Source organism: Corvus moneduloides, chromosome 2 (assembly GCF_009650955.1).
Source record: "Corvus moneduloides isolate bCorMon1 chromosome 2, bCorMon1.pri, whole genome shotgun sequence".
NCBI lineage: Eukaryota > Metazoa > Chordata > Aves > Passeriformes > Corvidae > Corvus > Corvus moneduloides.
Window position 1 is genome coordinate 81,738,430 of NC_045477.1, and position 27,490 is coordinate 81,765,919.

The window sequence follows — 27,490 nt, forward strand, 5'->3', positions numbered from 1 at the left end:
ACTTACAAAATCCAGTCTAACCAATCATAAGGGAAAGTGAAAATGTCATTAGAAACTTGTTGTTGAAAACAACAACAATTATCTTCAGTAATCAGCTACCAAATTGAGAGGATATTGAATGACCTAATGATATAACAGAGAATACTTCTTGTAGCACTCAAACAAAAAGGAACTATTTTTTCAGAATTTGACTAGCTCCAAAAAATAGCTTTATCCACAAGGGAAACCTTACTAAGCTATGGAATGATTCAAGCTCATTTTAAGTGGGAGTTCTTGCTATTCATTCTTTCGCTCCCTTTCTGGAGTCATCATCCCATACTAGCTGGCATATCATCCCTGAAAAGAAGAGAAAGTTCACCCAGATATGATCCACTGACAAATATTCTCTCTGAGTAATTCTTTCTCTCCTTGAAAGAGAATGAAGTGCCTGCCTCCACTGTTCTAAGACATTATGACCAAGAAAAACAGTAACAGTCCAAGGAAGCAGAACAGAAGGAAAACAATGCTAAATAGGTATATAAAGGGTTCTGCAATCTTTCTTGTAGGACAAAAATGATGAATGTTGCTGTTGTGACAGAACAAGTAAGATCACCTCCAGCCTCCCCAAAAATGCCCATGGCTGGACAACTGTCTCCACATGGTCATTTTTCAGCCTCAACTGCAGCATCAAATCTTTGAGGTTTCCAGTCCAGGAAGATCCCGTACCAGACTGATAAAAATATGACACTGAAATATTAGCTGATGAAAGACTGGATTCAGTTTTGGAACCCCTAATGGAAACAAACTGAGATGGAAGCTCCAGAAACTCTTTCAAGCCTGCCAGGATCAAATGAGACAGGACAGGACATCTGGCATTAGAAGTAACCTTTCAGCACTGGAGATGCTGACTGGGCTTCACTCTTAACAGCCCATAAAGCAAAAAACACAATTGCTTGCAGGTTTCTTGGCATTGGTTTTTATTGAAGGAGAAAGTGTCGGCCTGGAAATCTTGTGCTTCAACTTCAAAGCTGTGAATTCCTAAACTTTACCAAGCTGTGGTTAGAGACAGTATAAGGAAGACACCTGCTCAGGGTGATAATTTTCCATGTAGTGGTTCATGAATAATCATTGACATGAGTTTTTTCTAGTACCAAGCAATCCAATCTGGCTGCTGTGAGATTCACAACAACTGTGGGCCCCTGGATTCAAGGTTGCAATTTTATGCCTCTTCCAACAGCAATTCTGAAATTTATACCACTCATCTTTTCTTGTGCAGCATTTAAAAGAACAGAAAATTGAGTATTTGTTAATAATACATTCCTAACCAAGGCAGTTAGAAAATCTCATACGAAATCTGGCCTTTTGAATTAAGACCAAATAATGGTTCTGGAGGTTCCGCCAAAAGGCCATACAGACTGTCTTTAATGAATGAACAAGGAACCACTGACTATGTATGTGAAAGAAACACAGACCAACTGAACAGTCAATTTATCCACGTGGGTAAAAGCAACTATGAGTGACACAGAGTGCTCTCTGCAATACACACCCAGACACCAAGAAAGAGTATGTCTCTCATGTGAACTGCAAAGGAAAAAGTCTGTCCAGTCTCATTTGACACACAATATGCACACCAACAGGATGAACATACATATGTGCTATAACCTGAAGCTAGAAATTACAATTGCTGCTATGATTAGGTTTTTTTCCAGTAAGCAAACACAATTGCACAAACTGCAGGCACAAGCATTTTTCTTCTCCATTAGAAACAGAAATTAATTCTTTCAATTTAACACAAGCCAAATATCTGTAGAATCAGATTTGCAGCTTTCTGTAAGCCATACTGAAATAGTTTCATTACCTCTGAAGCCTCTGCACAAGGTGTGACACCATGGTATCTGCAATGCCTGGACAAACCTCTTCAGCTAAATAAACTGCCTTCCTCAGTTCTTCTATGGAATCTGTGTTACCACCACACACTTCACTCTTCTCTTTCAACTGAAACAAAACCAGGAAGAAATATATTAATAAGATACTAATAAATATTTCTATACACAAATATATTAATAAGATACTAATAAATATTTCTATACACAATATAACACAGAAGCTTGTCAGGAAGTGACTGTCAGAGTTCACAATGTCAGCATTTGACCTTCATCATACACCCTCGCATGCTGAAAACTTTTATCAAGCAGAAGTTAGTCTTTGCAGTACTTCTCAGGATGTCATTCATCTTCACACATCTCCAATCTTCACACATCCTTTTCAGCATGCTCACAGTCAAAAATACAAAGTATCCCAAGGAAAAAAGAGCAGTATTTACCCATAGCTGTTTGTTTCAAGATGTGCTTCCTATGCTTACTTTAGCATACATACTTGGACGCCTATACCTTATACACATACACTGAAGTAACTTTATCAACTTTTAAAATAATCATATCTTCATAAATTCTTCTCTTACCCTTCACGTATTCTTTTTCAAAGTTGTTTTTAAATATTTGGGGAAAAAGTAAGAAAAATATAAAACTCAGAACGGGAACAAAATACAGTTTTCAACACTGAAATTCAGAAATTAAATTCTTGATGATCTAGTCCACAACTGTATCTTGGAACAGTGAAGAGCTTGAAATTTGTAATAAGATAAATACATAACATAGTGTTAAAAATAGAATGCTGCAATCCAAACATTTACACACCTTCTTCTTGTCATGTTCATTGCTTTAGACCAGCATGGCTGATGTTACTACCATGCATATGAAGTATTTAGGAGCAAAATACAGATTTCAAAAGCAGGCACACATGAAAGCAAAGGGCACAGCTAAAACTTAACACAGCAAGTTCAAAATGGGTAGTAGCAACCTCAGGTGTCATTCACTAACTTTTTCAATTTTTTTCAGGGACATAAATCTTGGAGCTGTTATGTTTTAAAGCAATAACTTACCTCTGCAAATAAAGGGGATATAACTGTAGACAGGCATTGGGATAGAGGCCTCTTTGGGATATCCTTTTCCTTTAAAGGAAAAAAAAAATCTAACCAATTTTATTTCTGAAAAAAAGCATCCTCATTGTATTCTAATTAAAGAGAAAATGTAGTTCCAACATGCTACACTTTATGAAAACTTTGTTTCCATATATGTAAAATATTCTACAACATACTATTCCAAAGCAGTGTGGAAAATAGAGGCTGAATTAAAATTTGAGATTGCAGCACCTCAAATACATGCAAGCTCAAAATTAGAAAGGGATAAAAAAAACCAAATCCACAAACCAAAACCCCCAAACTCCTACAATCCTACTGAGCATGAACTAAATCATAGACATGCTGATATTTACTAGGTTCATCCCACGTGACACAATATATTTCTGCAGAATTTTCAGAGCCAGCACAGCAACCACTTGCTTTGGCCACACAGGTTGCAGAAAATACAATGGACCAGTTCCTAAACATCCCTTATTCTGGGTTAAGTTTGTTTTTCTTGGGTTTTTTTTTTTTTTTTTGGACACAGGCACATCCTATTCTTTGTTACATTGTAGTCTTTCTCCTTAAAAGACCAAAATGCCTTCTCCAGAACTCCAGCCTAGATTTTCACTGTACTGGTTTTAGTTTACTATACAGAAGGAAGATTTTAAAAATACAGTATGGCCTGGTCTTCCTCCAGTGGTTGTATTTCACAAACTAGATAAACATTTTGGTACATATTTTGTCAACTACAAAAAAGGACACATTAGCAGAATGCCCAAACTTCAAGACTTATTCAGAAAGTTTTGTGAAAGGCAACCATAGAAAATACATTTTTAGCAAAAATTCTGGAAGTTTCACAATATAAATGCTTTTAAAGGCATAAAATAAAATCACCCCACTAAATTATTAAAGCAAGAATTATCTCCTTGTATTATAAAGTCAGTATTTTCAGCACCTTATTTCTTTGCAAGTCCAAAGGCTGGGCTGCTCCATTCTCTAGATTCTTGGGGTCTTTTTCTCTTATTGTAAAGATCCACTCTTCTGAATCACTCCCACCTGAAGCCTGACCATCTGCTTCACTTCAAGGGAGAGGGGGGAAAAAAAAAAATAAACAAATCAATTTTTATTACCTACACCTCACTGCTGATGTTCATTCAATATACACGTTAAACATAAAAACTACAGTAAAGACCAAGATCAGGATTCTGTTGTGCAGGCTACTACATATAAAGACAAGTATGAAAATTCAGGTAACTTATCTTTTGTGTAAATTAAAAAAATTAAACCAAGATACTTCACCAAATGTAAGAAAGTGAGGCATTACAGATTGAAAACATTTTCCCAAGTCACATCAACAAGTTACATGAAATGTTTTATTGCCATCTGAAAACTGGCTTTAGCAGAGTACCTCAAATCATTAGGGAAAGGGGAGGAAATTAGAAAACTTAATTCACTTTTCTTGCCTAGAAAAATAGGTAAGACTGTTGTCACTGGAAGACATGAAGCCATTAATACTGTAAACAAATACACAGCTGTAATGTCACTCAAGAAATAACTCGATGCTAGTCATTAGCATTGCAGAGAATAGCTGTGTCTTCTTTACTATGCGGTATTTCATCCATTTGTATATAAATTGTAGCAATCTCTTCACTTGAATTTCATTTGCAGTGTTACTTGGCTGTTCAGCTTGAGACCTTCTGCTTGCAGAACAGCTGGCCCTATGTCTAGGAAGAACCAGGGACCCTACATATAAGAGAAGGTAGCACAGAATATGGACCAGAAGAGTTGTTCTCGGTGACTTTTACTTGCATGAAATCCCTGGCAACACTGAAATTAAGATTTCATTCGTTTACCAAGTCCACTAAGATGAAAAGATGCAAATAATAGAACACAGAAATATATGTGCTAAAAATAACTCCTTGGCTCCTCACAAAGGGTGTTATAGACTCATCAAACTTACGTATCCGAGTCATCAGAACTGGAGTCGTCGTGACTTTGCTCAGACTTCCACCTCTTGTGCCTGTCAATGAGGTCAGCCAAGTAAGACGTTTTCTTAGAGTTTCGTAAAATGAATTTGTGTTTTAAAAGCTCTTTTGCAGTAGGTCTCTTAAAAGAAAAAAAGAGAGGGTTGGGGTTTTTTTCCATGTTTGAGAGTGTTAAGTGACTCACTATAAAAACAAAGAAATCCAGAGTTTAGTCTTGATACAAATGAGATTTTAAATATATACCATATCTAAAAATGTACCGGTCACTTATGTCACACTGTAATAGAAAAGCTGAACGACACTTATTCAAGCAATTCATGTCAACCAGTCAAGCTCTCTACTATAAACTGACAAACATGAAACTCACAAAGCTTGGGTCCTTGTTTAAGCAGGCCTCAACAAATTCTTTGAGGGATTTACTGAAGTTTCCTTCCAGCGTTGGTGGATTGTTCTTAGGAATGAGGAACAAAACTTTCATTGGATGTAATTCTGAATGAGGTGGCTCTCCTTTCGCAAGTTCTATGGCTGTTATGCCCAATGACCAGATATCTGCCTGTAAGAAAAATTGCTTTTAAGATTAGGTTGGAGAAAGAAAATAAAGTGTTGGCTTGCTATTCTAGTTTAACCAGCAACACACATCTGCTTGCTCACACTGTCCCCTGGTGGAATGGGGGTAGGGGAGGAAGAGATTTTGAAGGGTAGGGGGGAGAAAACTTGTGGGTTATGAACAGTTTAATAATCGAAATAAAATAACAATAATAAATTGTGATGAAAATGAAAATAACAAAGAGAAATAAAACCCAAGAAAGGCAAGTGATGTAAGTGGAAACAGCTGCTCACCACCAACAAAAAGATGCTCAGCCAGTCCCTGAGCAGCAGACCCCGGCCCACCTTCCCCCTGGTTTTATTGCTGAGCATGAGGCCACATGGTATGGAATATCCCTCTGCTCAGCTGGGATCGACTGTCCTGGCTGAATCCCCTCCCAGCTCCTTGTGCACCCCCAGCATGCTCACTGGTGGGTGAAAAGCAGAAGAGGCCTTGACTCTGTGCAAACGCTGCTCAGCAGAAAGGAAAACATCCCTGAGTTATCAACACTGTTGCAGCACAAATCCAAAACACAGTCACATACCAGCTTCTGTGAAGAAAATTAATTTTACCCCAGTCAAAACCACCCCACTTGTAAAGGAGATTTTTGAGCTTTACTGTAAATAACTTCATATGTAAATTGGTGTTGTTACCATTTTTTTTATGTGATTAGCCACATAGCCCAAGTAAACAGAGTTTCTTGGCTGTCTTCACTCTACACTATAAAACAGTTCTACTAAGCAGAGTTTAAAATTTTTTGAAATCAATACTATTACACCAAAAAGCAAAGGTAGAGTTGTTGTAAACTAGCATTTTATCTGCCATATTCAAGTACACTATGTAAATATGGGGTAAGTCTAAAATATTTACATAAAGGAAAATGTTTTAACTTGCACAAGATCTTTCCTCAACATAAATTTGCTAGTACAACCATCAGAAATTTAATACATTAGAATATAACCTTCCTGAGGTTTAACACTGTTCTTATATATCATTCCTATTCACAGACTAGAGAAATGCAGTCTTGAACACCAATATTCAGCTTTTTGGTCCAAGTAGCCTCTGAAAGTTTTCACCATCAGAATGTGCTACTCTTTCTAGGGAATGCTGCCTCCCTAGATACAAATCCTATTGCAAATCTGACTGAAGTAATGTGAAATAATGCATTATAATTCTCTTGTGTTTTGCTGAAATCACAGACCCAAAAGTCAAGAGAACGGATAATAAACCTGTCAGAAAGGTAAAAGAAAAAATTTTCACAGAAACATCTATTCCAAGGACAAGATACCAATTAAAAATATTTATGTTTTGGGGTTTTTCTGTTTCTTTTTAAGTGAAAGCAGAACAAAGACTTATTCTCAGGAAAACAGAAGAGATCTGACATGAGCTGTCTGGTTTTACTCTCAAACAGAGCATTTGGAATTTTGCCATGCTGTAAACAGATCTATTTCCAGGTATGGGATACAGCAGAGATTTCATTTATCACTGCTGTCTTTACTAAATATCCCTCAACTGCCCCGTGGATTCTCGTGGTTATCTTTGACTGACTTGTACACATCCATTCCACTGTCACAGCCACAGTGCCTGGCCCAAAACAAGCTCCTCCTTCTTTGTTCAGACAGTATCCTACTGTTAAGAGCTTAGTTACTTAATTTTGCAAGCAAGAATGAAAAAAAAAAATCAGAGTCAATTAGCACACCGTCGAATTTATGAAATGCCATTTTGTTAGCCCACGTTACAGAACAGCTCCTGAGCACAAAGAATTACATAAGCACATGAGCCCCGAGTTTCATTTGTCTTAATAAGCGCATTAGCAGCTAAGCTCTCCTCAAGCCTAATTGTGAGTAACCTCCCTGTAGCAGGAAAGCTTTTCTTGGTTACAAAATAAAAATGTCACCTGCGAAGATGAGTCTTCATTGTAACAACTGAGCATTATTATTTCCAATTTATTCAGAGTTTCAGTTTCTCAAGAGGGAAGTGTTAAAGCCACATAAATGGACAGATTTTCTCCTGCCAGACTTTTGGTCCCAGGTGGAGCATGTGTATATATAAGTATAAACATCAAATTTACATGTGTATGAGTGCAGAGATACCCACTTGCACACACACATGTCTATAAATACTTCCGTTTTCCCTCGTGTATTTATAACTGTACTGCTAGTGACCTTCCTCTACAAAAATGAACAAAAAAGTGCAAAAACCATGGCTGCACGCTAGACTCTTTGAAGTCCAAGATGGGTTTTGGAACCCATTCCTGTTGAAAACATCAAAAATAACTCTGGAACCTCTGGAACCATATCCTCCCTTTTCACAGATAAGAAAGGGAGTACCAACTGCATGTGTATCCAATTAGGCATTTCTAGGATGCACTTGACTGTGACAATGAAACACCAGGACAAGCACAAATGAGTCCTCCAAACGGAGAGGGATAAGCATGACCTTAGGAAGTGGTGACAGTACATTATCATTAAGTTTTATCACGTGTTGTGATTTTTAGAGTTTCAGATCTTGAACAAAAATTCTACTTCTTTTTCCAAGTTCAGATGACAGTCAGCATGTCACTGGTAACTACTATTTACTGCAGTACTGCCATAAGCCTTTCCTCTTCTAATCTAATGAGTAAAACTCAATCTGGCTTTGAAGCTCCTGTAAGTCAAAGAAAACAGTCTATGTGCCAAGAGAAAGCCGTTTTCAAATTAAATATCTATTTTTTACTGTACAAGTTTTATAGTAGAAAGAACAGAGAACTTGATATGTGAAAAATGAAGCAGGTTAAGAAAACAGGTTTTCATATAAGACAGGAATCAAAACAGGAAGCAGAAGCACTGCCAAAAACTAGAGCCCTTTCAAGCTTTTATTGGGAATCCCTCATCAAGTATCCAAGACTCTTATGTCTATGTGACATTGCAGACAGGAACAGCCAGAATGGAAAACCTAAGGGCTGAATCATGCTTTGTCCAAGTGATGATCATTCCCAGAAGCCAAATCTCAAAAAAACAAAAACAAAAAAACAACCCCAACCAACCAAAACAAATAAACAAACTAAAAAACCCCTACAAAAACAGATGAAGAAAAAAAACCACCAACCACCATTCAAAAAATCTGTACTCAACTTTAAATTGGGAATTTGGAGTCATTTAAGCTTCTAGAGGCTCTACAGTGTTTTGCTTGTTATAGCCTCTTTACAGAAAGATATCAAATAGGGAATTAAGCAATACTACAGCCTAGACCAGAGTCAGCCAAGTCCAGTTGGCAAGTGCAAAGAAACACCCCAACCTCATTGCGCGGAGATACGGCCAATCAACAAATCCCTACAGGGGAATCAAGAGGAGATGGGCAAAGAAGATGAGCTCAGGGAAGAACATAAGGAAATACTACTAATTATCATAAAGAAAGCTGATCTTAATATAAGTGAGGCTTGAGGGTGACCTTTGTTTCAGACATACAGCTGCAGCAGTGGATCATGGGGTTGGGCAAAGAGCCTTCCCTGATACCATGGGTGTCCTGCTGAGCTAGCCAGGCCATGTGGCAGGGAGAAGGCAGGGGCAGCAAAGAGCTGTATATGTACCTCAAACAAATGCATAAAAGCATAAAAAGCAAAAAAACTCCAAGCAACCAACAGAATGAACTTTGAAAAAAGCAATAGGCTTGAGCTGGCTTTAATGCACATATTCCTCCCTGGCAACAAGGGACACACAGTGCCATACTGGTGAGAATACGGAGAACAGTAATGGAATCACACTTCTGTTGTGACCCAACCATGTATTACAATTGATATATATTGTGCTTGTGTTGAGATATCAGTACGCTGATGTGCCACTCTGTTAAATCAAAATCCTGGGCATAGATGAATTTGGTACTATAATTAACACCCCCGAATGGCAAATCTGAAAGAATATGGTCAGAGTAGCACAGACCCACACAGCACATTCTGCCAGAGATGAGTAACAGCACTTTCAAACGACACTTTCACAGCTACCAAATCCATATTCTTCAACTGTGTTGCTGGCTATTTTTTCTAAAAACAAGAGGAAGAGTTCTAACATTTTGTAGCTATTTGCTCTCTTCTACTTTTAAACAGCCAAAAATACTCATCAATAGAGTGGGCTAAAAGGTGATGGGATGTACTCGTGAATACTGCCATTACTTCTTGCCATCTGGGCTGTCTTAATAAACTAGGAAACTTAGACTTTGGATACAAATTAGGAAATCTTTCCTCACCAACAGCTTTCAGCTGCTAGGTGTCATCTAAACACACCCTCATGTAGACACAGCGAAAGTTATTAGCTACAGTCTGAAGACCAACCTATGTAATTCAAGTTAGAAAAAGGAAGAGATTTTGGTAGTGCCTTAAAGTACCTTACCTTTGAATCATATGCTGACTGCTTTATTACTTCAGGTGCCATCCAAAATGGTGTTCCCACAAAGGTATTCCTCTTTATCTGTGTATCTGTTAGCTGTCCTGCTACTCCAAAATCTGCCAGTTTTACTTCCCCTTGTTCAGACAGCAATACATTAGCAGCTGGAATAAAGAAGAGGAAATAGCAGAAATGAAGACATTTGACACCATTTGACAATGTACGGGTGCTCATTTAGGTTGCATGAGTTTTTCTGATATTCTTTCAACACAAATAAAAAAAACAATTTACCTTTAATATCTCTGTGGATTTTCTTTTCTGAATGCAAGTAATCGAGTCCTTTGAGTATCTCCCTCAATATTGTAGCAATCTGGGTTTCATCAAGTGAGCCAGGTTCTAACTAGAAGAGGCAAGAAATGTTTAAATATGTATAAAAAAGGGAGAAACAGAGAACAGAAATAACACTATGACTATAAAAAGAAATTACTTTTTCTGTCACCCGTCAAAACTTCCAATTTTCTAACTTCATAACGTGAGACAAACCAGAATATTATTTAAAAAAATACATAGTTCTAAACTAAGTGGCCTAATGAATAACAGGCAAAGAAATCATTTATCTAAAATACTACTTAAAGTTTGTTAAGAGTGCCATAAAGACAGTGTCTCAAGTTACTGCTTTGTGGTCAGGTCCTAGATATACTTTGAAAAGCATCCGACTGTTAACATTACACTGAACTTAGATGTGCAACTTCACAGACCCTATGTGGACTCAAATCTTAAAGCCTGAGCAACAACCTAAGGCATAGAAGGTACTACATCAGGCAGTCTATGATTACATACTGCACTGGATTTTGAGAAACTCTCTAAAACATAACTCAAACTGATAGGCTGAGAGAACATTACATATTTTAAAAAGTTAACTTTTTTCGTGTACTACTGGAAATATAAATCTGCTAATAAAGATTCCAAGTAACTATTCTTATGAGAACAATCAGTAGTGTTAGGTGATCCCAAAGATCTTTACATCTGATATGAATTCTAAAAGTGAGAATAACACTAAACAGACAGAGGAAAGATCACTACCCAGAGAGACTCCTTAACCAATAAGGGCATCTCAAGAAAGACACTGAAACTTTGTGTCCAACAATTAATACTAGAAATATTCCAGTATTCTAGTTTACTCCACAATAGCACTCACTGAAGTACAATCAAAAAGTTGTATCTCTAAAGCTTCACTCTGTGAGAATGAAAGCATTTCAGATAAGGATTTTCAGATAAAAATTAAAAATAGAAATCCTCATGCACAACAACAGAGGCAATATTTCAAGTAATGCAGACGATGCATTTGCTTTATCTTTGCAGCTTTAGTTACAATCTTTTTTGCTTTTCCTTAGCTGTGATAATATACACGGTATTACCACTACCCAAAACCCACTAAGATATTCTCAAAGCTTTGCTCCAGCCAGGCTGTGAGCACCAGTATGAGACTTGGTAACATGACACAGCACAAACAGGGGAAGGCCTCGTATGTCAGATTCAGCTCACCTTAGTGAGGAGAAATTATTGAAAACAGACTAAATCGGGGAATACTGGCACTTGTACCTCAATCACAAACTTGAACTATACTCAAAGTTGAACAAAAATGTACATGCAGTTGCATTATATGTACTTTTTGTTCTGAGGCAGGATTTTTAAATTATCCAGTGCATACTCAAGTACAGAAAACACCAAGCTAGCACGACATGCCTGCACTCCAAACATGGAATTAAGGGTCCCCATTAATTCTTGCCTCAAGTATTAAGACATGGCAAAGCATGCCAGATTCCCATACATTATGGTTGAAAACCATAATGTACATGTTAGAACTAGGAGAACATGCACCAGCACATAAACTGAAAAATCAATGAAGCACATAAACGGTGCTCAATAGACACTTAAATGATTATTTCAGTTCTGTGGTGCAATTTCTTCAATAACATTTTAAGATGTGAACAAGGACTTTGTACTATTTCTAGGCAACAAACTTAGAGAACAAACACATGGTCATCACACAAGTGAAATGTGTGTGATGAAAAGAAAAGAGAAGAAAATACAGTAACATCTGTCTTCATTTTGCTCTTTTATGCCTATACAGAAAGTAATAAATAATTTCTAAAAGCAAACCCCATTTCTAATTGCTCTTCTGTCAGGAAGAAAAAAGGCTATCACAATAATAAATAAACTTTTTTTATCATATCTTTACAGGGAACATTACAAATTTTTACACAACCATAGAACTCCTAACAGATGTGGAAGCTAAAGGTATAAATGGGTTTGAAAACACACAACTGCAGGAAGACCATGTTTAATACCCCCTTCTGTCTTCTGGATGTCACCAGTGGAATCCCTTTACACTGACCTTGTTCCTTTCACTCTTTCCCCAAGCATTTATCAGTTGCCCCATTTGACAACTGCAAACTCTGCTGCAAAGACATTCTACCTCAATTTGTACAACAATTTTCACATACTTAAAACATCCATTATTATTTCTATAATAGTATTTTTTAAATCCACAATAAACATAAGATGGTGTGTCATTTGGGAGGGGGCTTGGGTGCTTTTTAATAGCTAAAGTTAATGTCAGCATCCAGTCACAGAAAACAATCTGCACTGACCCTTCTGAATTCCCGTTCAAACCTGGATACTCCATCCCAGGTGCAGAATGAGGCACTTGCTCTTGTTAAATTTCATGTGCTTGGTGATTGCCCAGCCCTCTGGTCCATCCAGAGCTCCCTGCAAGCCCTCTCTACCCTCCATGGAGTCCATAGCTTCTCCTATTTCTTTGAAATATTATTTTTAATACCAGCCGAAATTGCATTTCTGTCTGTTTAGACTTCAGAAAGACTTCAAACAAACTTTTGTTTACTTGTTTGGGGGAGGGGGTGGTGAGAAAGATACCTTAAAATGTATAAACTAAGAAGAGTGGTGGTGGTAGAACTAAAAAAAGCAAAAAACTATTTTCAGGCACTAGTGCTTCTGGCTGACTGAAGATTAGCATTCTATGTTTATATCCTGCTTCCAATATTATGTTGCTTAGTTCCCTTCCATTTACACAAATAATCAATCATGCCTCACAGAAAATAACATTTTTCTGGCATTGACAAATACTTTTCTCCTTCACTGAAAGTGAACATTGCCACAGCCAAACGACCTATTATAGTTTCCGGAATTATAAGGTAGGAAAACAATTATGTGAATTAAAGTAACAAAAAACCATGCAGAATTTACTTACTAGATCAAGGGCAGAGCCTCCACCTAGATATTCCATTATTATCCATAATTTTGTATCCTGCAAAACAAAAAAAACAATAAAAAAGTATTAAGGTAAAAAAAAAAAAAAAGTAACTTAAGTGAATGGGATTTATTCTGGCTTTTTTGCTGAAGAAACTAGCTGTAGTTTTGAAACACCCATAACATTTAGCTGTTCCTCAAAAGTATCTTTGGATTATTTACTCAAGAGTGTGTTCATCTCTGTGCATGCATGTTTTCAATTTAATTCTGTTCCTCTAAATTAAAAAGAGGAAAGCTACTTCCCATTTCCCAATGGGTAAGAACACAGAACTCTGAAGTTCATTACTTCCAAACAACTGATGCATACCTCATGTCACACTCAAACTCACTCCATGGTGCCTCTCTTTTGTACTGACACCACTAGAATATAGACAGTATCTGGGGGGAAGAAACTTCTCTTTAACCTCTACAAAAGAGTCAAGCAGCAGAAGGAAACCTCTTGCCTTTGTGCTGACTAGAACCAGCCAAGTATTTTGAGCATATTAACTCCCAAGAGCCATCCACCTCTGTATTCTTATCACATTTCTTTGTGCATTTTTCCAAGTGTCTTCTGAGACAAGAAAGACACTGACAGAGGCCACTCAGTGAAAATGGAGGAGAATGCATTTTCATTTTAAAATTCCAATTATGGACATTCCAAATATCAAATAATAAGTGTTACATATAACATATTTCCTTTCTTTACAAAATATTATCTCGATTTTGTTGACTATCTTTATTTGTACAGATACCTCAAAATATTTTCTTTAGTAAGCTTCATTTCTATCTGGTTTGAATTGAATTCTAATTTATTCTTCATATTTCTGCATTGTTTCATTTTCTTGAACAGGAGTAGGTTTCCTCCACTAATGCGTATGCATCTGTTATATAGTATAGAATTTTGCACAGTTGTGCTCAAGAAAGATGAAGCAAAGTAGTAATAAAGGTTGTTTAAGATGACTATAATATTTTACTAGCTTCAGCTAGTAAAATAAAAGCTAACAACAACATCAAGCTACTGTATTCCTAAGGAAAAGTTTGGTGCATATTACAGGACTGTTTAACACAAGATACACAATACACTGTGCTAAGAAAGAGACTGGACCCAATCGTTTCTTTCCACTGTTCGCAGCACCTTTTTCCCAAATACACAAAGAGAAGCAGTTAGTCAGCTTTTCCTTGCAGTACCAGCCTTAATACACACAATAAAGCAAAGCCACAAATCCACCACGTAGCCATTCAAGTGAAATTGCTGCATAAAACACACTGGTGGTTTAGTGTTTTTTCAGACTATCAAGTTATTTTAAGCTTTGTTAGTTTCAACTCTATGGTATGTACCAAACTTTCACAAGACCTCTAGCATAGTAATATAGATGTCTCCCAGAGCAAGGAGCACATAAATAGCAACAATATTCATTTACTTTGTCCTACAGAATAAAACTTCCTGTAAAAATAATGGCTCACAGCCAGGGCAGCTGACTCTGAATTCTCATCTCTAAGGATGGATTCAAATTTTTAGAGAAGTAGTAAATGTACTGCAGGACATAACTTCTCCTAAATCCTGAGGGATTAAAATTTTAGTCCTTAGGACTCACTTAAGTATTTTAGTCATTACTATATCTATAGTTCCACTGCATCCACCTCCTCTCTGGACTCAGAATGCACCTGCTGTAGGTAAATGTGCATTTTTCCTACCTCCAGTTACACATACCATACTATTTTTAGATAAGACCCTGGATTAGAGCTCCTTCATCATCCACTATTTTTAACACACAGATTCAGCTAAATTTAGATACCTTTCTTCAGGAATCAAGTCATGCTATTTCACAAACACAGTCTTGTTAAAAATATTTTAAGAGAGCCAGAAACACGTTTTTTAGGAAGAAAGACTAATTTAAAAATATAATCTATCTCAGTATCTACAGACTGATAGTGCTTACTTACTGCAGACATCACAAATATTCCAAGAACTGTAACTCATCTTGACAGAGTCCCTTACAGTACTGAAATACTTGTTTTTCTGCTAAAAGTTTTTCGTATTTTTCCTGTCCATTCAAGGCTCCAGGTCCTAGCAGTTCCAGAACAAGAACATTTCTGAGACGTGTCTTATAGTGAGTCATCCTAAACTTGATCAAAATGTTGTGTTTATATTTTGGTTCAGTCTGATAAAATGTGATTAAAGCTACATGAAATTTCCTGAATATTCAAAACTTGCACTTCATTTTAACAGTAACTTAAACACAAACATGTCAACTGCATCACTACGTCCTAGTTCTCTGGAAATGCCCGCATGGGAAAGAACAAGGTAAAGGAAGCAAATAAACCCCTTGACCCAAATATCCACACCACCTCACCTAGAGGTCAACAAGAGATGCATCTTCCCTTTTCTACTATCTCAATTATCTCATGGATTTCAAGAGCTAACAACTTGAAATAAGAAATAATTTCCCAAAAGAGGAACTCTCTAGAATGCTAGGTACCAAATTCTCCAGCTGAAAACTAGAAATTAGAGGTAGAAAATAACTAACAAAAATATTTAAGAATGTAATTTTAATTACATAGTAACACAATTGTACAACACAATTACACTACTACACGTTATATTACTCATAGTCCTTTAAAATAATCATTTATCATTTCAGTTATTTTTCTAGTTCAATTACTCTTTGCTCTTGAAAATTTCATCATCAGCTGCCTGAGGCCACATGTCTGAATTTACAATACAAAAGCCATTGATCCAGTAAACTCAGTAATTCTACATTTTAAAACAAGTGACGTATGGAAATACAGTTAAAACACACACACACACAACTGTATCTGTATCCCAGTGCAAAGCTAAATAATAGCAATCTATTACAATTATGGCATCTTTTTATCTGGACCCTTATATTCAAAGTTATTTTCAATTCTCTATGGTCCCCCCTTGCCTCAGAAGTATTACTGAACTTCATTGACGGTTTTGGGGTTTTATTTTTAAAGTTTTCATCATTCATATGAAGTATCTGAACACATTCATATGATGTACCCAAATAGATTTAATTACTATGGTAGCAAATCTTACTACCACCTTTCCATAATTCTTGCTGGAATTTTTTTTTTATCTTTTTTATACAGAATCTGCATACACTGCTTAACAAGAAGATGCAAATAAATCCGTTTGGTGAGACAGCTGTAATGAATTTCTCAATATGTATTTCATCTTAGAACCAACAAGCTATATATACCAATTTTATGTCTGTGGGGGCTTGGATACTAGGTATCCCCCAAAAGCACTCTGTCACTTCCTTTCTCACATGGATATGGGAGAGAGAATACCGCAAAAGGTTCATGGGGTGAGGTAAGAACAGGGAGAGAATAATCTCCAGTTGCCCTCATGGGCGAAGCAGACTAAAATTGGGGACATCATTTTAGTTTATTACCAGCAAACCAGAGTAGGATAATAACAAATAAAACCAAATCTTAAAACCCCTTCCCCCTGGCCCCTTCTTCGTGGGCTTGAATTTCACTTCTAATTTTCTCCACCTCTTCCCCACAGTGGAACAGGGAGATGAGTAATGGGGATTGTGGTCAGCTCATCACACATTGTCTCTGCCACTCCTTCCTCCTCAGAGGGAGGACTCCTCACGCTTCTCCCCTGCACCCACAGGAGACAGTCCTTCATGGACTTCTCCAAGGTGAGTCCAAGGCTGCACTTCTTCATGACCAGCTCCAGTGTGGGTCCCTCCTATGGGGTGCAGTCCTTAGGAGACAGCCTATGGGTCTCCCACAGGGTCACAAGTCCTGTCAAACCTGCTCCAGAGTGGGCTCATCTCTTCATAAGGCCAGAGGTCCTGCCAGGAGTCTGCTCCAGTGTGAGCTTCCCACAGGGTCCCAGTCTAACTCGGGCACATCCCTGTGTGGGTGGTGTGGGTCTCCTCCATGGGCTGCAGGTGGATCTCTGCACTCCCACTGAATCTCCATGGGCTGCAGTGCCACAGCTCTCTCACCATGCTCTGCACCAGGGGCTGCAGGGGAATCTCAGCTCCAGCATTCAGAGCACCTCCTCCCACCCTTCTCCACTGACCTTGGTGTTTGCAGAGCTGTTCCTCTCACTTACTCTCACTCCTCTCTCCAGCTGCAGTTGTGCAGTTTTTTTCCTCCCTTCTTAAATGTGTTATCCCAAAGGCACTGCCATAGTCGCTTACAGGCTCAGCTTTGGCCAGCAGCACATCCGTCCTGGAGCCAGCTGGCACTGGCTCTACGGGACTTGGGGAAAGCTTCCAGCAGCTTCTCACAGAAGCTGCCCCTGTGGCCCCCCCACTACCAAAACGTGGGCATGCAAACCAGAGAGAATGCCTTCTAACAACAGCACAAGGCCAGCGCAGCACTACTATTGACTTTGGCATCACCACAGCAACGGGCCTCCTTCTTTCCTGAGTATCTCTGGCATGCTTCACATTCCCCAACACCTATTGTCACTTTGCTTTTTAAAGCTGCCCAAATTCTTTTATTTGCTTGAACTTCTCACCCTCTTCGGTATATATTCCCCTTTTCTCACAAACAGAACTCCAAAAGCACCAAATTTTCTTCCATAGCCTAGATTAGTAATTATATATTACACGTAACCACTTATACTTTCAAGAAGATGATACATTTATATCCTGACACTAGCAACATTCAGCGCTCCATTTCAAGATCTGAAAAAAGACCAGTTTTCTTCTTTTAAGCATCAGCCACAACACAGCATTGAATCTTCTTCAAAATACATGAAGCCATGGTGAGTCAACCATCCAAATTTAGGATTATTATTTCTCTATAAACTTAGATGAGCAGATTAATGAGGCCACATGGAACATTTCCTTTTTCACAGCAAGAACAAGAGGTTTTCCTCTGACACCATGAAACTGAGGAAAGGAACAGCTTTGGAATCTAGAAGAAGCTCTGTTAAGAGTTTCTGTAGATCATTTCCAAACTACGGTTGCTCTTCTCGAGGTCTGACTTCTGATTTTAACTCTGGAACCACAGAAAACCTTACAGCAGCAACTTCAGCTCTAATGAAGTTTCCTTTATCAAGTTACTTCTATACCATGAAAGTACTTGCAAAATAAGTGCAGACACAGTAGGTAAGGAATTTCTAGTAAGTAAAAATCAAAGACTGTACACTGGAGAAAAGGCCATCCACCAAAAAACTCCTACAGAGTCTCAAAGGTACATTTTAAACTGAAATTTGAGGAGTACAGAAGACTTACAGAAACAAGTAATCAAGTTTAACATGTTTGTTTGTAAGTCCTTACAAAGTTAAAAAAATTCTGAATAAACATGGGAGAGGCCTACCTTCAGAGATGCTTTGTATTTCTTTTATGTGAAGAACATACACATTTCTTAGCACAATGATATTATACAGGAGAGACCAAGCTAAAGCAATCAACAAAAGCATGTACTGAGGAAATTGTTTCTAAATCTCCTTTCTTGTGCGAAGGAGAGACTGCAGAGGAAAATCTAACACAATCACAAAAGAGAAGGACTGGAAGGACTCTGAAGTAAGTGCACTGAATGACCTGTGCAATTTGAAAACTGTAGTAATAACAGTAAGCATGTTTGTTTTAAAGTGAAATAAAATCTCCCCACACCTATTGTGAGAAAGAGAATTTCCCAACCTGAACTCACTGTGAGAAAAGGTATTTCCCACCTTAAATTTATGGTACACAATTAGCACCAGAACAAAGTGTATTTATAAACATGTGTAAAAAGCTTGTTTAGTTATGGACACAAGCCATGTCCAAATTCCACTGAGAATCTCTATTTGCAAGCATTTAAATATATATGAACAATTACAAGCTAGAAATAATATATCTGATTGACATAACATAATATATTTTCTAAGTTGATCTATATACAGAAATTTTACCATCACTGGATTAGGAGAAAAACACAGAATATTGAAAAACTAGAAGACACAACCTCAAGTGATCTGAAAAGAACAAACTAGTACCAAAACTGATATTCACTGCACAACATGATGTAAGATAATTTGTTTAATAAACATTTCAGTTATGCCAAAGTAATAAGGGCCAGGAAAAGACTCTGATATTTAAGTACTGGTATAAATTTAGTATTAATATTCATAATTCTCCAAGCATAAGAAACCATATTAAAAGAACCTTGAAACACACAATGCACACAACAGGGTAACTTTTCTAAATTGCATACCTGGTACAAGTTGTTACCATTACATGGAGATTTGTCTTCTGTAACTTTGTATTTAAAAACCCATAGAAGCCTGACACATGTAGCAATCAAGTTTTTTAAATCCTCACATACTAATTCTTAAATGCTTGACTTGAAAAACAAGATGCAGACATCATGGATCTTGTCTTCCATATCTACTTTAAGCCACCTTTCCAACTGATTCCCTCCATTTTTGAAAGAAAGAAGGATATTTTCAGGATCTATTCACCCTTGTGCTTTTAACTGCATCTGAAGTCGCTGCTGTTCCACAAAGCCACCAGGTGGCAGAATCATGTAATGCCAAAGATGCTTCCATCCACCCCACACCCCCCAAAAAAGAAGGGCCTGCCCCAAAACAAGCCATGTAACCCACCGAAGAAGCACAAAACTACCTGTCTAAAATGAATCTGAAAACATTTATCACTCCGATACCCTTCATAACAAGAGGAAGAATGATTAACCAGAGAAATATATCTTAAAGGATATGATAATTCATATACCTGAATTCTTCAAAGTGCCTTCCTTTCCTCACAGTCATCAAGCACAGCTTCAGGCACCATCTTATTTATTCACCCTCTCCTTTCAATATCAAGTCACAACTGTAGCCACTATGTCATTATACAAGATGAAGAACCCCGGTATTTGAGCTCTCATTATTTATTAACACACATGGATATTGGGAGATTACATACAAAGATACAGATCAAGCACAAAAAAATTACATTTGGTATGATGCCATAAATGATGCATTCCGGCAGCGACAGGAAATGGCATTTACATACTTGTGGTTCCTGCTCCCAAAACTTTCCACAACACTAAAGGTCACCAACTGTCTCAAATCTGAAAACATGTATCAAGAAGTACCAAGACCTCCAAAATATTGTAAATGTCCTTTCCCTGGAGCTCATACTATCATAACAAATAATACACATACAAGAAAATAATTATTTAAGGCTTTAGAGAGGACACCTATGAGTTGATGTATTGCCATTAGATCCTTGAAATTCATCGGGATTTGCAAACTTTCCAACAGCTGACTGTTCAATTTGTAGACCCACAGATTATTATTAGAACAGATACCAACTGCCAAAATTGAGTTCTTCAGGAGTAACTACAGGGTGGCTATTACTGTTATTCAGCAAATGAACAATTTTGCTAAGGAATACAATTCAGATCTACCTCATGGCCTCAATTCTTGTCATTTTTTGACTAATTATAAATGTTACATATATATATATACACACACACATATTATATATTTTTGGCTCAATTTACATCTAATCAGAACTACACCCAGTGCTGCCATATGTTGACAGCATAGAATGAGGAGTGTAACACTATCTGCTCTTTCATTCCATTCTTCTAAGTACACAATCCTTGGAAAGGGACAGAAGGCAAGCAATGCATCTCTGAACTTCCAGCAGCCTATCCAGATGCCAGTCTGATTGCTCAATGCCATAGAATAACTCTTTCAACAGCCAGCAAGGATGTGACAAAGGATAGAATCACTGATATCAAAAGTCAGATACTCAAATTAAGTTTCTCCAAAATTCGAACACTATAGGTACCCAATTCTGTTAGTGTAAGTAGTAAATAAAGTCCTTTCCACTGCAAATGGACAGATCACTCCTATTATTCCAAAATTACAGTCCTATGGCTGTTTAACAGCTATCAGGGAAAGGCTATAATGCTTTCAAAAGTTTTTGGAATTGTCTTCACAGAAGACAAAGACAGAAAAAAATACCTTTTATGCTAATACACATCTTTCTAAGACAGTATAGTTTGTTCTTGAAGGCAATCTCAGTAAGCACTGTATTTTTTTCTCCATATCTGAAAGAACAGAAATTTTTTAGCCTCATTAACAAGGAGTAAGAATACCACCATTATTCCAACACTTCCTATGGAGCACAGAGTTCCACAGTGCAGCTAATCCTTTACTTGAACTTTTCTTTGACAATCTAATCATCTGCTAATGTTCTTTCATCTAATTCCTACTACTACAACAACATGAAATTATATAGATCAGTGTTTTATTTGAAAGCTATTTGCTTATGTTATTACAGATTTCATTAAGCAAAACCAAACTCTAGTATTTTCTAAAGACACTTGTTTCAAAGCACTTGAAAGTCAGATGGCTTGGAAAGATGATTGTTGGTTTCAAAGAACAAGAGAAACTATTTTATGAGATAATGACACTACACATACAAAGGTTTTCTTCTTGGCCACCAAAGACATTCTCTGGATAAACTGTCCTCTCTCTCCCCACCCTGACACAACTAACAATTCATGTCTTAGAGCAGAATCTTCAAGTACTGTCCTGTTTTCTTAGAAAGGTAAAAAATTACTGAAACACCAACAGACACTTGCAAATTAATATACCACCTAGGGGTTTTGAGGTGTTAGAGGACCAAGAGCAGATGCTATGAAATACAGATTAACTATTAATCAAGAAAGTATGACTAATGATCTTGCCATTCCAAAGTAGATCATCTCGTATACTACTAAAGAAAACAGTTTAAATTGATTTTGCTTTCTAAATGAATGAGTTCTACTATCAATTTGAAAGGCTCCAAAGACAAAGAATGTTGCTTTGAACATCAGCTTTCTCCAGGAAAAACTGACAATAACAGTAACTAGATTCACCTTTAAAAGGAATTCTTTAAGTATTTCATGAATTCCAGAGCCTCCAAATAATATAACACTTTCTGCCTATAGCTAGGTGTCTCATTTTACCAGAAGCAATGTCCATCAACAGACACTTTTAGACTAGAAAGCGGTCTAGCAATTCTCAGTCCTGTTTCTACTCTTCCTTGCTGAATTTCTAGAGAAGCAGGCATAAGACCAAATTTATTTAAAAATATCCCCCCACAAAAAACCAAACCAACCAAACAACAACAAAAATCGAACAAACCCCCCCCCCAAAAAAACCCCACAAACAAAATCACCTCCACTTTCACTGACAGTAAAAGGCAGACCAAATGAAGGAAAGGAAAGTTGCCTTTGTTTCCTTCTCATCTGCTCACAGGGAGGGCAATCCATTAATAAACTACATCTGTAATATAGTCTGTCTTAAAGGAAGAGAATGAACCCAGTAATATTTACTGCAGTGCACTACTGCTCATGCCAGCACATTCAGTAATGTCTTGTAGAGATAAGAAAGACGTGTCAGAATAATTCCCAGCAAAAGATCTGTAGTCTTCTAAAAGATTCCTTCTTTGAAGTTGAATTTTTTTTTGCCTTTTTGAACACCAGAAGAAGACGTATAGAAATAAGACACTGTGATAAGATTGCATATTAAGAAAAAAATCTCAAATTCCTAGAGTTAAATAATGTAAGAAGTGTAGAAGATTACAAAAGAAAATTTTCCAGCAAAACTAAGGAAGCTGACTACTGTAAAAGAATCATAGAATAATCTGAGGAATAAAACCACCAAACACAAAAAAAATCCTCCAACCAATAAAAACCAACAACCAAGCTTCGTTTGAACACAGTCAAGCAAAACTCAAGCTGATTTGATCTATCAGCAAAGTCAGGACCTATAAACATTTTAATTATTCAGAATATCCATGGGCAAATCTCTTCCCCATATGTAAGTGTAGAATTAGGCATGATGTTATTTTCCAGGACAATTCACTTCTTTACTACCTCAATATATTTAAGTTACAATCTACAGAACCTTTATGCTTATGTGGTAGAGCCCAGTAAGAATGGCTAGATGGCGGGTATTAAAAGTGCTCTACATAATCAGATACCTCTTATTTAGGTTTAAAGAAGTCAGTCCAGCAGCTAAGTAATATACTCTCATCATAGATGGAAAAAACAAGGCAAAATTTTACAGGACTTACTAATAGATAAAGCTTAAATGGTCTGAGTGCCAACTATACTCTCCAAATCCACCCCCCCTTCAAAAAAAAAAAAAAAAATTAGTACCTGTTCAGCAAACATATGAACATCTTCACTAATGCCCAAATATTCCCACTAAAAGAAAAGAAAAAAACCAACACAGCAAAACCCCCAGAAGGTTCTTCCTTATGATGCCAGTCATATTCTTAGTTTTCATATATAAGAATATACTGGAATATACTATTATATATATATATATATATACACACATATATAAAATATACATGATATATATAATATACTGGAATAAGAATGTGAAAAGAAAGATCTAGAGCTGAGTATTCATACAATTCACCTGATTTAGGTGGAGAAGGGGTGGAAGTCACTCCTTGAAAGTCGGCTTTTACAAAAAAATAAATTTTAAAAAGCTACCATGGGCATTTTGTGTTTAAATTTATGATATCAAAGTAAACTTCTGTTTATTTTAAATTGCTTTCTCCACTAAATTACTTTTCCATAGGCATTTGGAAGACTGTGCTTCATGTAGGTAGCATCTCTAACATGGAAAAATAATTCCTAAGGACATATTTCCCTCAAGGAGAATAAAATCCAGTAATTTATTTCTACAGAACTTTTCTGGAATAATGCTCACTAGAAATTCAAGCACACAAAGACTTGGGTGGAAATCATCTGGATATAAAGCGATAATTCAGAAATCTATTTTAAAAACAGGTTTAAAACTGTGCTAAGAAAGCAGTGTTTGGTTTTGATTTCTTTTTGTTCTTCCTCCAACTTTAACCTTAACAGTCATGAATTGAGAAAAGCTCAAGTTTGAACCTCATCCAAAATATGAAAACAAAAAACTAAGGGAATGATGGGAGCATATGTCTGAGTTATACCCCAGAAGTGTAACATATCTTTTTCCCTTCCACTGGGGGCACATTCTTAGGCAAATCGACAGCGACGGACAACTTTGGGAATCTTAAGGGGGCTGCAACCAGCTGATTAGACCCCATAGATTTCTTTAAAAAATTGTCACGAAGGAGCCATGAATGATGGCAATGCTATAGTAAAGAATATTACCTCGCTGGGGTGCAGGACTGACAAGTATTTTGGCTGGGGAGCGTTTCTGAGGCGCTTACCTCCTTTGAAGTCTCTTGGCGTCAGGATGAATGCTAGCTGTCCTGGGGCTGCCATCCCTTTGAGGGGAGGGAGATACAGATGAGCCCAAAGGTTCTCTTCTAAACACAAGTCCTTACTGCAAGCTGGCCAAAAGGTCCCTGCAATCAAAGAAATCATTGTGGTTTTGCATGTGGCGCATTTATGTCCTTTAATCAAGGTTTGTCAGCCATCTAACATGTTCAACCACAAAGGAAAAAATAAAGGCATCTGCTGGGTAGCCAATGCAGAACAGAAACTAAGTAAAGAACTGTTCATTCCAGTTTGGACTCTGCGAAATCCATGAAAAACACAGGTAACGTGACACTTCAGACTAAGCAGAACCACCTCAGTACACAGTATTTTATGCATGAATACATGTATAAAAAAAGCTGTTTGCCTTTGGAATCATTCTCCAATGCTCTGAAACTCCTGCCTTCTTCAGGTCTCAAGAAAAAATGTCACATTTTAATTCCTAGACATACATACTAGTCAAGTCTACTATCTAATGCAGCAGACACGTTTCAACAATTACCTCTTGCAATCACTACAGCAGTATACAATTAATCTTTAAATGCATCCCTTTTGCCATAAGCTAGTTGTAATAGGGCTTGCAGAGCCGCTTGCTTGGAAAAAAACCCACAACAATGAATGTTCTGTCACAGTGCTGAATAAAGATTCCTTCTGCAGGGCATTTAGCAGACTTTTGTGTTTGCATGCCAACATGCTAAAGCCACAAGCTCCATGTTTTCCGTAGTGTGAGTCATCTCTAACAGTGTCCATATTCACAGCCTCCTTGGCACATTTCCTGGGCACATGCCCTTCACCATAGAAATGATTCTTTATAGCCCAGCTGTCACAAGCCTAGGCATGTCATATTAAGCACATGATTTCCCAGAGCTCCAAACTAGTGGGCGATCTGGATTTATAACTTCTACCAAAGTATATTATAGTAGAAGCATATAGACACATATTTCTTGAACTGGCTGCTCTTAGCCAGCAAATGCAAGAAACTTGGACAACAACAGAACAACAGCACACATTTCACTTCATAAAGGAATGGGTAACCACTACTTTGGAACACTAAGTGTACACGAACCCATACTCTTCCTATTCCCCCCTGCCTACAGCCACTTTCCCCTTCCTCACTTCATAACACATTGGTGGAAGAGTAAAAAATCCTGTCCCTTACAGCCACTATCCTTTTAACTTACATTTTTTATTCTTAGTGGAGCTGACAAGAATCATCCTTCCCTTCCCTGTCCACCAGGCAAATAACTACTTCATAACCGTATCTACCAAGGCATTGCCTTATGGGGGGGGGGGGAACCTAACTACTAACTGGGGTAGATCTTTTCCCAGGAAATCCACTTACAGAGACACAGAAAGATTAATGAGTGACTTACGTGGTCCTATGGCAATCCCAACAGACCATCTACTCACCTCTTATGAATAGTCACCAAGAAGGCAAGAAATACAAAAATGTAACCCTTAATCAAAGCTCCAAATGGAACTGAATTTTACTGAGTTAATCTGGTTATTGATGAACTGTACAAGGTCCCAAAACAGAAAATTGGAAGCAAAAGCAAATAAAGAAATTGGAACCAAAAGTAAATCAGCATTAGTTCACAGAACTCTTTATCTCTGTCTATCTTAAACCTTCTTCACTGGAGTAGTTCACATCAATAGGACACAGGGGGTTTATAATTACTCCCTCCTCTATACCAGAAAAAAACTTCCAACAGCAAATATGAGGCACACAAACCCCTTCTCCATTGCCCAAAATCACTTGCTCTAATGCTTACATCTGTTCCTGTTTAGCAGTTACATCAAATTAAATTCAAAATTCAAGTTACAGATCAGATTTACTTCATAGGTCAGATATCAATTCACTCATTGATTTAATCCCTTTTTTACCACTTACCACAATTTCCAACATCTTTTGCACTCCTGCTCTGCAGCCTATCAAGCTATAACCCTCTTTTCCTACCCCTTTTGCATTCACATGCTACTAAATTCCACTACTCCCTTTACAGAACACACATAGGCCAATCCTTCTTCAAAACTCTTACTACTAATGGAGTTGTACACATGTATCGACACTACAATAGCTCAGGATGTTCAAGTCAGATTTCTGTCAAGCTCATCCTTTCAGTCCCTGAAAAACATTTTTCTGGAAACCCTTTATTATTTTCCACTTTTTGCCTTTACAAATTTTACCCTGACTCTAGTTACTGGTAAAAACACCTTCTATTCACATAAATAATTTCCATACTGCCTTCCTCTTTTATGTTTTTGTTTTGTTCTTACAATTTGCTGTTTCAAGGAACTGTTGAAGGAAGCAGAAAGGGAGAAAGCTCCGTACCTCCATATGATCATTTTTATCCCAACAGTTATGCAAGAGCTTAGAATTTAATAGTATAATGAAAGAACCTTAAGAACTTGTTTGAAAACACTGGCTACTGAATACAAGAACTGCAATGTTTTAGAACTAATACACTCCTTAAACCTATTCACTGGGAAACTTCCCTTTTGAAGTTCAGTATTTCTGAGTCTAACCAACGTTTTCCAAATAACAGTTTCTGAGAGTTCAACACTCAAACATTTAAAAATGCTTACCAACACACTCTGCAACATGCCATAATGTTCCCTTAAGTGTAAAGAACGTGACTCTTCTGCTTTTATACAACTATGTGCATACAGACCACATGGACACTTAGAGTAAGAAATTTGACCCAAAAATTTGTATAAATGCCAAAGTATACTTAAGTAAAAGAAAGTTATCTGAGCAATACAGACTATCTAACATTCACATTAAAAATGCAACAAAAACATAATAACTGTGTAAGTGCACCAGATTATGTCAGAGGTAGGTAAAGAAGTTTTCAACCAAAATGTTTTAGAGGTTCATGAGAACATCAGATTAATAGACTGGCAGCCACCTGATGGCAGGACTAACCACATTCTAGATGACAAGCTTTGTGCCAGGAAGTCTATCTGAGAAAAAAAATGGGGAACCAGCCCACAGAACTAATGCACCTAAGCCTGGGCATAAATACATACACACTCTCTCTTTTTTCAGCTCTACAGTTGGCTGATGGAA

The 27,490-nt window shown here is 37.3% G+C and overlaps 1 protein-coding gene across 3 annotated transcripts in view; it reads right to left on the minus strand.

The window, feature by feature from the left end:
- The window catches only part of STK24 (serine/threonine kinase 24), a 54,922-nt gene that overhangs the window by 4,447 nt on the left and 22,985 nt on the right, over window positions 1–27,490 (minus strand). For 2 of the 3 annotated variants that reach the window (XM_032100085.1, XM_032100086.1), the window contains exons 3-10: window positions 13,142–13,198; window positions 10,162–10,270; window positions 9,877–10,034; window positions 5,294–5,479; window positions 4,902–5,047; window positions 3,897–4,020; window positions 2,921–2,989; window positions 1,838–1,974 (exon numbers count right to left, since the gene is read on the minus strand). In XM_032100085.1, coding sequence (XP_031955976.1) covers window positions 1,838–1,974; window positions 2,921–2,989; window positions 3,897–4,020; window positions 4,902–5,047; window positions 5,294–5,479; window positions 9,877–10,034; window positions 10,162–10,270; window positions 13,142–13,198 — 986 coding nt within the window. Of the gene's footprint in view, window positions 1–1,837; window positions 1,975–2,920; window positions 2,990–3,896; window positions 4,021–4,901; window positions 5,048–5,293; window positions 5,480–9,876; window positions 10,035–10,161; window positions 10,271–13,141; window positions 13,199–23,316; window positions 23,347–27,490 lie in introns of those variants that run through there. The other variant, XM_032100087.1, reaches the window with a different exon arrangement.